A 12,107-nucleotide genomic window follows, 5' to 3' on the forward strand; every position below is an offset into this window, starting at 1 on the left:
TGCTTCTGGTGGTGCTAAGATTGATAGGAGGATTTGGGTGTTGTCAGCCTGATCTCTTTCTATAAGCTTTCCATTGAGTTTTCAACTAATTGTTTTAGCAGCCACTGATGAACTTGCCTCGACCCATGAGTTCATTGGAGGTTGCAAAATAATGAATATGTGATTCTATCATTGAAGGAGGCTTTAGAATGTAGAATTTCTGGGCCTTTTGTGAGCTTCAAGAGCTGTGTGTCACCTCCAAGCCTGCTTCCTTCCCTTCCCTCAGCCCAAACCAAACTTAGGCGAGTCGATTGTGGAAGGAGGATGGTCTTCACATCTTCTCCGTTCCCAACCTAAACATCAGTGATTGAACTCACAGTCATTGAATATGAATAGGGGGTTTTGGTAGGAACATTAGCAGTAGCAGTAGCAGCAGCCATTTTTACTTACTGTACTTACTGTATACCAGGCACTGTGATGGGCTAGTTACAGTACGAGTTGACATATGGAGAGTGATGACTGAGCACTTCAAACTTCTTCTCCTGCACTGGCCACTGTGGCTGTGAGCACGTACAGTGTTGCTGGTTCAAACTGAAATGTGCTGCAAGTGTGAAATACACACCAGATTTCGAAGACATAGTACGAAAAGAATGCAGAACATCTTCATATTTTTTATTGATTCCATATTGAAATGATAATATGTTGGCTATGTTAGGTTAAGTAAAATGTGTTACTAAAATTAATTGCACCTATTTATCTTTTTACTTAAAAAAAAAAGTAAGATGTGTCTACTGGAAAACTTAAGATGACATGTGTGGCTTGCATTGTATTTCTATTGGCCAGCACTGCTTCTTCCATTCCCATAAGTTGATATTATTATTTCCAGAGAGGTTAAGTAACTTGCTCAAGGTCATCCAACCTAGTAAGGAAGAAGTCAGGATTTGAACATACTCTGTGGTTTTTTCCATTGGGTCACGTGTGGCCCAGTCCCTAGCATGTGGCCAGTGACCACTTTTTTGAATGAATGATTGAATGATGGGAAAAGAAAGAACAGTCATATTTTAGAGCTTGTGGGAGCTGAGAGAACGTCTGGGGCTGGATGAGGCCTAGACCAGCACCGGGCCAACCTTATGATGGCCAAGGGGCAGTTGAATGGCTCTACATTGTGCAGTGACATTGTGGACCTGTCACCCATGGTGGGAGCCTTAGGAGGACCCTGATGAGTGTAGGCGGGCCTATCTGGGATGGAATAAGTATACTAAGCTGCGCAATTAAGTCATCCTTTACAGTGGTGTGTTTAAGCTGCTGTTGGCTCCTGGAGAACAGTCACACCCATTTCTGTTGCCAGGACTGAAAGGCAGTTTAAGGCCATGCATCTCAGCATCAGTATCACCTGGGAGACTGTGAGAAATGCAGGACCCCACACTTCACCCTAGATGGGCTGGATGAGCGTCTGTCCTTTACTGAGGCCCCGGGTGCTTTGTGTGCTCATTGAGGAAGCCAGGCCTAAGGTAGCGTTTACAAGAACAGCCTCTGTCTTGTTTGAACCGCGAGTTCAAATCCCAGCCCCACCACTTACTAGACTTTGGGTGAATTATGTAACCTCTGTGACCTTGACCAAATTATATATGTACTCTGAGCTTCAGTTTCTTCATCATTAAAATACACAGCCAATTTTGAGTGCTTAACAAAAGGCCAGATATTATTAGGAGGGTACAGCAAAGGGAATAACAATTCTCAGAGTTCTGACAGTGGAGATTCCCTGAAGGGTGAAAGAAATTCGGACCCAACAATTAACGATTGTGTTTGTGGTAACTTTACTCTAAGAAATCTAAGCTCTTTAACATTCATAAAATTCTTGGGAATCATCCATGTTATCAATAAGTAGATCAGTCAGTCAGGAAGTATTTATTGATGCATTGTGGTATAGTTCAGTGCTTCTCAAACTTTAATGTGCACACGAAGGACATGGTGATCTTACTAAGCTGCAAATTATGATGCAGTTGGTCTTGGAGGTGGGGACTCAGATCTTGCCTGGTCTACAAGCTCCGGGCTGATGATGTCAGTGCTGCTGGTCTGAGGATCACACTTTAAATAGCCATGAGATAGAGCAGTGGTTCTCATTTTTTTGGGGGGGTGGTCTCAGGAGCTTTTTACTTGAAAATAACTGAGGGACACCCCCCAAAGCTATTGTTATGCTAGGTTATAATTAGTGCTACTTATCAAAACAGAAAAAGTGTTAAATGTAAGTATTCAAAGGCACACAGTGATGACCTCATCATGTCCTGTGGCCTCTAAAACTCCACTGTGCGCTCGGGAGGGAATGAGAGTGAAAAATTTCAAAGACGTTTAGTACTATTACAAAATATTTTTGACATTGAAGACCCCCTGAAAGGGTCTCAGGGACCCCCAGGATTTCTTGAGATACTATTTGAAAACAATTGGTATAGAGGAACTAGCTCTCTGAGTCTGTCCCAGTCGGGGCCTTTAACTTGCAGGACATTTAACAGCTTAAGCAAAAATGGGAAGTATTTGAAAAGCCGCTGGGATATTGCTCCAACTTTGAGCAATGAAGATTGAAACCTCAGGAAGGGCAAGAGAGTGGCAGGGACTCGGGACTGGGAAAGAGTAAAGCACTCTGGAAGCTTCTGGCCTCTACTTCTTCATTCTTCTCTTGCACAGCTGCCTTTTCTGTCTCTCTGTGCACATGACCGCCATGGCTCCTGCACTGATAGGTCCCTAGGTCAGCTGTCTGTACTAACCAACTGTTTCCAAATTCCAAGTTCTTTGGAGCTAGAATCTTCTCTGGTCAGGTGTCCACTCCTGAGCCAGCCAATCAGCTGTGGCCAGACAGAGCAGCGCCACGTAGTGCAGTCATGGCTGCCATGGCCTACCAGTGTGTGAATGAGAAATGGAGTGGAGTGGGGTGGGCACCTCACAGAGAGGGAGAACTGGTTTCTTTGGGGTAATCAGCTTCAAAGTTTTCTATAACAGTCTGGAAACCTTGGTCCTGTTTCTTCTACTGGCTCTCAGACTATGGACAAGTTGTGAACCCTCCCTGGACCTGTTTTATCAAGTGCCAAATGGGAATAATAGTATTTGCTCTAATTCATAGGTTATTGTAGGAATTAAATGAAGTGGTATATGTGAAAGCGCTTCAGATGCCATAGTGCTAAGTGTTGGGGATGCATAATAAAGTATGAAATGCATGTTTGCTCTCAAGGATGTTGGAATTAAATTGAGGAGAAAATACCAACAGCCATGATACAATTAGGAAGCACAGGCTTTTGACTGTGCACTAACCAAATGCAGTGAGAGTTCAGAGGAAAGAGAGAGATCAACTTGGGCAGCGAGGGGAAATAATTTGATGAGCACTTCCTGTAGACGTAGCACTATCCTCTGTGGTTTCACACACCCTTAGTTCTTTTTCAGCAGCCCTGCAGTAGAGATGTTGCTATGCCCATTTTACAGTTAAGAAAGGTAAAGCTTAGAGAAGTAACTTGTCCAAAGACACATGGCTGGTATTTAAACCTGTGTCTGACATTAAAGCTGATGTTTTTTTACTCATCAATGTGGCGAGAAGAAGATTCATGGAGGAGTGGAATGTTAGCAGGGCTAAAGCATGGATCAGATGGGGATGGGCAGAGAGGCAGGTCCAAGACAGGCATCATTAAAAATAAAGGTGTGAGCTTGAGGTGAACCTAGGGGCATTGGCATTAAGTCACCATTGGATGTCAGTGGGTTTTAGATGGCAATGAATGAATGGCCATTGGTTCCTGTCCTTCACTCCTTTTTTTAAAAAAAATATGTTTTTATTGATTTCAGAGAGAAGAAGGGAGAGGGAAAGAGGGATAGAAACATCAATGATGAGAGAGAATCACTGATCTGCTGCCTCCTGCATGCCTCCTACTGGCTATTGAGCCTCAAAGCCGGACATGTGCCCTGATAGGGAATTGAACCGTGACCTCCTGGTTCATGGATCGATGCTCAACCACTGAGCAACACCGGCCAGGCCCTTCACTCCTTTTGTCTAATTGGTCTAGGAGTCATACAGGATGGATTGGGTAGGGCAATGCACAGGTAGAACCCCAGCTTGTGGGTTCTTTGAGCAGTGCGGAGGTCAGTTGATGAGCTCCTGGATTAAAATGTGGACTAGTTGGGAAATGCAAAGCCTAAGATGACCTTTGAAGGAAGGAACAATAGCACATGGATATAGAGGATAAAAGAGAAGAACCAAAGATGATGGACATACTGATCCACCCACGGATTGATTGATTCATTTCTTCAGCAAGTGTTTATTAAGTGCTTCTTGAATGGCTGGCCCCATGCCAGGTTCCAAGGACAGTTGTAGCCAAAATAGACATGTGCTTCACCTTCATATGGGGGTGACAAGAAAATCAAGTACACCAACATGTGTGTGATAGGATGTCAGACAATGTTAAGTGTGGGATAAAACAGAAAGCAAGATGGGGAAAGAGAACATTGGAGAGGGTACGAGTGGACAGAAGTTGATCAGGGAGCCCAGCTGGCGTAGCTCAGTGGTTGAGCGTCGACCTATGAACCAGGGGGTCATGGTTCCATTCCCGGTCAGGACACATGCCTGGGTTGTGGGCTCGACCCCCAATGTGGGTGTGCAGGAGGCAGCCAATCCATGATTCTCTCATTATTGATGTTTCTATTTCTCTCTCAAATCAATATATTTTACAAAAAGTTGATCAGGGAGGGCTTCTTTGAGGAGGTGGCATTTGAATAAGATGAGTAGGATTCTGAGTTTCCAAGCTTGAGCGATTCTGGGAGACCAGAGAGCTACTGCCAGGAAGAATCCCTGGCTTGTGCCCTCAGTGCTCTATAGCTATGACCCCCCCTTTTTGCAGTTGAGGAACCTGAGGTGCAGGGAGAGTGTGGGAGCCTGTAGTCACCTGGCCGGTCAGCCCTGCAGAGTGAAATGAAACCTGGGCTCTCAGCCGGGCCCTCCGCTTCCCCTCTGAGCCTCCAGTTCCGCAGAGCGCCTCCTGTCCCTGCCGGCATTTATAGTCTCTGAGAGCCCCTTCCTTGGGGCTGCTGCTGCCTCGTCATTCTGCCTGACTTGCTTTCACCTCCTCCCAGGCGACTGACGGCTGCGGGCTGCACACGTCAAGCTGTCCCTGGCTTCACCGAGGGTGTGTGTGTGTGGGGGGGGTGGGGGGGTGGGGTGGGGTGGGGGTGGGCAAGGGCAGCTGAGGGTGACCACCCTCCGTGTCATGGGCAGGCTGGGAAGCCTGTCAGTGCCTCAGGGTGACTGCCAGTGCACCTCACAGCTCCCTCTTTGGGTCAACTGAGTAATGAGGGCGAGGGGAGGGGGCTGCTGGCTGTCATGTGTGTAGGGGTGAGGGGCTGGGAGGCAAAGGGAGGGAAAGAGCAGTGGAAGGGAGGGAGGAGGGGGTGGGATTTTGTAATTTGCTTGCCAGGTGGTGTTGATTGTGAAGTGTGTGTGTGTGTGTGTGTGTGTGTGTGTGTGTGAGAGAGAGAGAGAGAGAGAGAGAGAGAGAGAGAGAGAGAGAGAGAGAGGTGAGGTGGGGGGTGAGAAAGAGAGAGTGAGCATGCATACACAAGCAACCATCTCAGGCCTTTTGACCCTGAAGTCCTCAGGGCTACTTTTCCGGGCCGGGCCCCTGGGACTGCCCCATCTTCCCTGCATTCCAGGTTGCTGCCATTTTACTTCTCATCTGCTGTGCCTTTCTCTCTGTCCCCAAAGACCCGGCAGGCCCTTTCCTGGTCGGGAGTTTACTGCTGCTCATTACCAGAGAATGACCCTGAGGAGGCTAGGGTGCTACACACGTGACCAGTGTGGGACTTTTCAAGTTTTAAAAATAAACCTTGCTGCATTCTTGCAGCTACTGTCCTGGGGCCGCCGAGCCGCCCGCCCCCTCTCTAGCTGGTCTCTTCTAGCCTCGAGGTAGAGCTCATCCCACCCCTGCCCAGGCTGTGCCGACTCTTTCTGGAGGTGCACACGGGTGCGGGTGTCAGCGGTCCAGCTTCAGGAGGCCATGAGCAGCCAAGGTTTCTGTCACTGGCCGGAGGCTCACGGCAGACCGCACGGGGAGGCCCCGGCTGAAGCCCACCCCTCTGGAGTTGGCTGAGCCGGCCTCATGCCCTGTGCCCCGATGCCAGGCCTGGCTGGCTCTTGAGAGACTTGAGTGGGGGAGTGTGAACAAAGGGGTCTGGCCTGATAACTGTCATTATGCTACTTGCTCCAACACGCCCGTCATCTGGTCAGCTGAGGGGAGCCAGTTGGCATCTCCATTTGGTAGCAACAGAGCTGTAAGGCCAAGGAGCTGGAGGAAGAGGGTCCTACTAGCAACAGGAGAGTCAGGACACTTGGTCGGTAGAGGCTTTGCAGCGGGACTGTCCTGAGGTAATGTCCTGGCTCTGCACTTAGCCGCTGAGTGACCTCACACCAGCTGCCTACCCTCTCCAGCTGCCTCGGTCTCCGGATCTGTTAAGTGGAGCCCGTAGTGGTGTCTCCCTCTGGGATTTGTGAGTAGCTGAGCGATTTGGGGTAAGGTACCTCACTTCTCTGGGTCTTCGTTTCCTGGCCTGTGAAAGGGGGCTGGCAAGGGCACAAACGTGGTGAAAGGGAACGAGGAGATGCAGCGGAAGCACCGGGGCCTCACAGCACGTGCTCAGGGCCGGTGGTGATGACCAGAGTAACACGCATCGTGATATCCCATGTCTCCCCAGGCCCGTGGCTCTGCCGGTGGCAGGAGGAGGCATGACCCCGCCTCTCAGGAAGACCACGACAAACCTTACGTCTGTGACAGTAAGTACAGGCGACACCGCCTTCCTTCGCCTGCCCCTGCCCTTACCCCTGTCCCCGCCATTCCTGTGCTTCCCTGCCTGTCAGCCCTGGCCCAGGCTTGCTGGCTCCTCCTCTGGGGCCTGCACCTCCCCTCAGTCCCCTCCTCCTCTCTGCCCTCATGTTTCTGCATGAGGAGAGCCAGTGGGAGGCCTTGGGTGCTGTGCTCCTCTCTCTGGCAGTACCTTCTTTGTAGCTTTTCTCTGTCTCTCTCACTCTGTCTCCTTCCGATCCCTATTTCTTTCTCTACTTCAGAGAATTACCAACAAAAGCATAACTCAGAATCCTCCAACAAAAGTCCTTGGTTCCTGTCTTTTGTCATTTGTTTCCCTTTAATTTCCTTTTTCTCTTCCTCCCGTCCTACATAGGGCAAATTATGACTCTTTCTCTGATGATCACTTAGTTAATAAATGGCCCTTGATCCATCTCCAGCCTTTCTTGCCTGACTCAGAAACATCTTTTGGACAAGCGGCTGCCTGGCTCCTGGGTGTGGGGTCTGCAGGCAGAGCTGGGGAGGACCGAGCGAGAGAGTGCCGGGAGCAGTGGTGGTGGGGGGACCAGGGACTGGTGTCAGACGTATAGGCTTTGCTGTCAGCTGGAGAGCTTTTGTCTTTCTCACCTGCCAGAGCATTGGGTGGTAGGTTTAAAATCCCTGCCCTAGTTGTCTTCTCACTGTATCGAGCACCATCTGCTCACTCCATGGTGAGGGCAGCACTCAAAGCCGCACCCCCTGACCATCTTCCCTTCCATCTTCTCCCCTCTCTGAGGATGCCCAGCTCTGCCACAGGGCGCAGCGTGCTGCGGTGAGAATGGCAGCAAAGTGGCTGAGGCAGGGCCCTGGTGCAGCGGTTCCTCCCGGCGTCCCGCCCATCTTGCCTCCGCCAGCGTTTGCAGTCTCTGTGAGAGCAGGGGGAGAACTGGGAAGATGGGGCTTAGGGGGTACTTTGGAGGTGGTGTCATTTCCCTCCTTCTTCACTGGACTCTTGATTTCAAGAAGTTGTTCTGTGGCCAGTGAGGTGACAGCTGGTTGGAGAATATTTTGCTAGAAGATCAACTCAATGACCCTTACTCGGCTTATTTTTTTAAGAAGTTATCTTTATTGTTGAAAGTATTACAGATGCCCCCCCCCCCCCCCCCGCTCCACCTCAGGTCCGCCCCACCCCACCCCCAGGCCTGCACCGCACTATGGTCTGTGTCCATGGGTTACACATATATGCACTGGTTTTTAAGTTCTTCCGTTAATCCACTTGGCTTCTGAACACACCCTGCAGATGACATTCGTGACACAACTGCAGGTAACATCTCTATCCCAAAGCAACTCCATTTTAGGATGAGGGGAGAGCAGGGCCTGGGGCCTGATCCTTCTTGCCATACCAGGAGGTGCCTACTTTGGCCTGGGTCTTGCCTCCTAAATGGGGTTCATCAAAGCCCAAGCTGGCCCTGGGAAGGTCCTTAGGCCCCCCCAGAACGGGCTTTCCGACTGTGCCAGCCAGTTGCCAACGAGAGTGCCAGCAGCTGCTTTGGAACTGGGGCTTTGCCTCGTGCTTCCTCTTTTAAAAACTTTATTTTTATTACGTGATTTTTGTGCTGCCATAGATGGTGGAATTACTTTTTGCTCGATCACTACACCTTTCATCGGGTTCTCAGCCAATGATAGGCCCCTATATTCCCAGACACACCATGTGTCCTTCACCTTCTCTCAGCCCCTCTCCTCACTCCTTTGTCATCTGCCTCCACAAAGCGCCCTTGTGGTGTCCCTCTCTTGCCAGGCCCCCTCTCTCTGCACAAAGTGCTTGCATCACACCCTCTTCCCCAGCTCCGGTGGCTTTGTGTAGGGCTCTCAGTGCCATTTGCTTTTCCTGTTCCCTCCCCACCGGGTCTTTTCCTCCTTCTGTTTATGCTGTGGAACTTGGAGGCCTGATTACAGGCCTGATGTGGGCTTTCTGGAAGTCTCCCTGTCGGACTTCTTGGCTCTGCCTGCACAGGCACTGCCTCCCTTTCCTCTGTCAGGGGAGTAAGGTCCACCCTGGATTGCCCTTCTCTTTCTGGCTCTCTTAGGAAATTGTGTGGCAGCTCAGTGATTAATAGACTTTATTTTTATCTGGTGCCCTTCAGACATGTGATCCTTTGGGATAGAAATGACCTTTGGAGAGGTCATGAGGCCCACTCTGCACCCCAGTACTCAGCAAGGAATGCTTTTAATAATCTCTAATGCATCCTAAGTAAAGAGGTGTCTGGTCACCTCCTTGAATTCCCCAGGGATGGTGTTACCATAAGCTGACCTTTCTTCCATGCTTCTAATAGCGCTTGGCATGATTGTTTCTCCTTAATAGGAACTGAAATGTTTCCCTTCTAGAGGCTCCATTATCTTTTGTGCATCTTTCCCCATCAAATAGGTACGTTGAGCATTTTGTTCTGGAGGCGCTCTTAACCTCTCCTTGTATTCTCCGTTTACCTGGGGTACGTCCCGTAACCTCCGTGACAGCCTGCGTTCAGTTCCCTTCCAGCACTCCCAGGGGAAGTAGCGCCAAGGCTGTTTGGCTGAAAGAGTAACAGACACGTTTCCTTGTTTATTTTTACACATCACTTCTTAACGCCACCACATCTGCAGCGCGTAGAAGTACCTGACCGCCCCATTGCTCTGTGTGCCCGTGACTCCCACACAGTCAGAAGTTGCTAACGCCTCTCTGTGTGTGCGCGCTTTTCTACTTATGCATTTGATGATCATTTCTTTGTCCATAAATCACTTTGCATTGGGCCCTATTGAGTCTCAGTAAAGACATATAATAATATGTGGCTTCAACATATAGGATTCAATAAAGGCAATTTTAAAGACATTGCCCAATAGTTAAATTTTATTCTCCGCAGATTCCTGATTGCTGCCATTTTTGCATCATCTGTGGTTTGATTTGCATAATCCCCACTCCATCTTTCAAGTTATTTTTGAAAATATTAGGCCACCTTGGACCCCACCACCTCCTTCCGGGTTTATGTGGATTAGCAATAGCCATTTTTTCAGATGTGATTGTATTTAACCCTTCCTGGGCTATATTTCTAAATATAGTTGTCCTGTTATGTTCTTGGCCCAAGCTTCCCTCTCAAGATAGGTGGTTGAAATATTAGCTTAGCCGTTAACTTCAGGTGATAGATAGTTTGCCTATTGCCTTTCACTCAGCCATTGAATTTATTTCATCTCAGAGAAACATTAAATCATCTAAACATAATTTATTTTTTACCCAACCCATGGTGTGTGTGTAGATGAATACTTCATTTTCCAGCAAGTAACCAGTCTCTATTAATTATCCTGAGCGTTTACCGAGCTTAAAGATTAGAGTTCCACTTCTTCCCTTTCAGTCTCGTGCTGAAGGAGAAGTGTTCATTACCCACAAGCAAAGCCACTGAATAGGACTTTGTGGGAAAGGCGGTCATGTTTGTCAAAGTGTGGATTTGGACCATCAGCCCAGAGATCACCAGATGTTTATTATAACGTAGATTCCAGGCCTCACACCAGACCACTTGCATCGGAACCCCTGGGAGCAGGCTCAGGACCCAGCATCTTTTGAGGGCCTCTGAGGGGAAGCGTAGGAATACTGACTATTCAGAATAACTGGTCTATTTCATCTGAATCCGGAGGTTTCTGGCCGACTGCTCAGCCCTTTTTTATTCCCCGCTTTTTGCATCTGGAAGTTCTGTAGTCTCCAGGAATTCTCCAGGCAGAGTGCCACTGGCTTGCATCACTGTTTTAGTTGGTCTCTTTAGAATCTTTCCAGTTCGTTCAGCGTTGATATAAAACTCAGCAGCCTCCTATCTAACTCAGCAATCCAGCACTTGACATTAATTAACTTAATAGCTTTAAATCCTAATAGTATCATTAGCCCCCTTTTATATGTGGTATGGTAACTGGAGATAGTCATACAAAAGGAATCCTCGGGTTTGGGCTACTGGGATGTTTTAAAAAGATCATTTCGAGAGTTTGCCTCTTCTCTTCCTAACGCGCCTGACCCTGCATTTTCTGTTAGCATCACTGGGGCAGACTCCTGATGCGAGACTTGAGTTTCCATTTTCTTTGTTCAAGGTGCATCATAAGAAAGAAGGTGGCCGAAACCGGTGTGGCTCAGTGGATAGAGCGTCGGTCTGCGGACTGAAAGGTCCCAGGTTCGATTCCGGTCAAGGGCATGTACCTGGGTTGCGGGCACATCCCCAGTAGGAGATGTGCAGGAGGCAGCTGATCGATGTTTCTCTCTCATTGATGTTTCTCTCTCATCGATGTTTCTAACTCTCTATCTCTCTCCCTTCCTCTCTGTAAAAAATCAATAAAATATATTAAAAGAAAAAAGAAAGAAGGTGGTAGTAATGGGGTGAGATTCAGGGAGAGGAAGAACATTTTGTCGCTAAGCTTTAGCCATTTGGGGACGAGCAAAACAGACACTTTCCCCTTTGCTGGGCACAGTGGAAATGGTTTGTGACGTTTTTTTCCACCCCTTAAAAATTAATGTTAATATGGAAGATTTTACATTTAAATGTTTAATTTAAAGAACATTTAACACGAGACCTACCCTTTTAACAAATTTCTGAGTGTACAGTATGTATTGTTGACTACAGGTGCAGTGTTGGATAGCAGATCTCTAGAGCGTATTCATCTTGCTTGATGCAGACTTGATGCCCGTTCCACTCTTTATTGCTATGAATTTGACTTTTAGATACTTCATCACTGTGGAACCAGGCAGTATGAGTTTTTTTCTGTGATTGGATAGTTCCTTAGTACCATGTCCTCAGGGTTCACCCATGTTGTCGCACATTGAAGAATTTCCCCTTTTTAAAGGACAAATAGAGTTCCATTGCATGTACATCCCTCATTTTCTTTCTTTTTATTCATCTGTTGGACATCTAGGTTGTTTCCACATCTGGCTCTTGTGCATAGAGCTGCAGTGAATGTAGGAGTGCTAATATCTCTTTGAGACCCCGATTTCAGTTCTTTTGAATAAACACTCAGAAGTGGGATTGCTGGATCTAATTGTGGTTCTGTTTTTAATGTTTTGAGGAGCCACCGCACTGCTTCCCACAGCAGCCTCACCGCTTTGCGTGCTCCCTGACAGTGTGCACGTCTCCGGTTTCTCCACAGCCTCTCCAGCTCTTAGTCTTTTGTTCCCAGGTTTTTTCTGATCACGGCGATGCCTCCTGCTGACGGTGCTCACAGCGTGCGGAGCACTGGGCTAAGCCTTTCACATACATGGTGTCTGTAAAGCCTCACACTAACCTCAAAAGGCAGGGACCTCACTTTTCTGTGAAAGAA

At 48.2% G+C, this 12,107-nt stretch overlaps 1 protein-coding gene across 1 annotated transcript in view; it reads left to right on the top strand.

Annotated features, from left to right (window-relative positions):
• DPF3 (double PHD fingers 3) overlaps nt 1-12,107 on the top strand; it is a 210,156-nt gene that overhangs the window by 162,128 nt on the left and 35,921 nt on the right. Inside the window, exon 6 of the mRNA XM_081100517.1 lies at nt 6,700-6,778. Within this exon, the coding sequence (XP_080956643.1) occupies nt 6,700-6,778 (79 nt within the window). The remainder of the gene's footprint in view (nt 1-6,699; nt 6,779-12,107) is intronic.

Source organism: Myotis nattereri, assembly GCF_964212035.1.
Source record: "Myotis nattereri genome assembly, chromosome: 1".
Classification (NCBI taxonomy): Eukaryota; Metazoa; Chordata; class Mammalia; order Chiroptera; family Vespertilionidae; genus Myotis; species Myotis nattereri.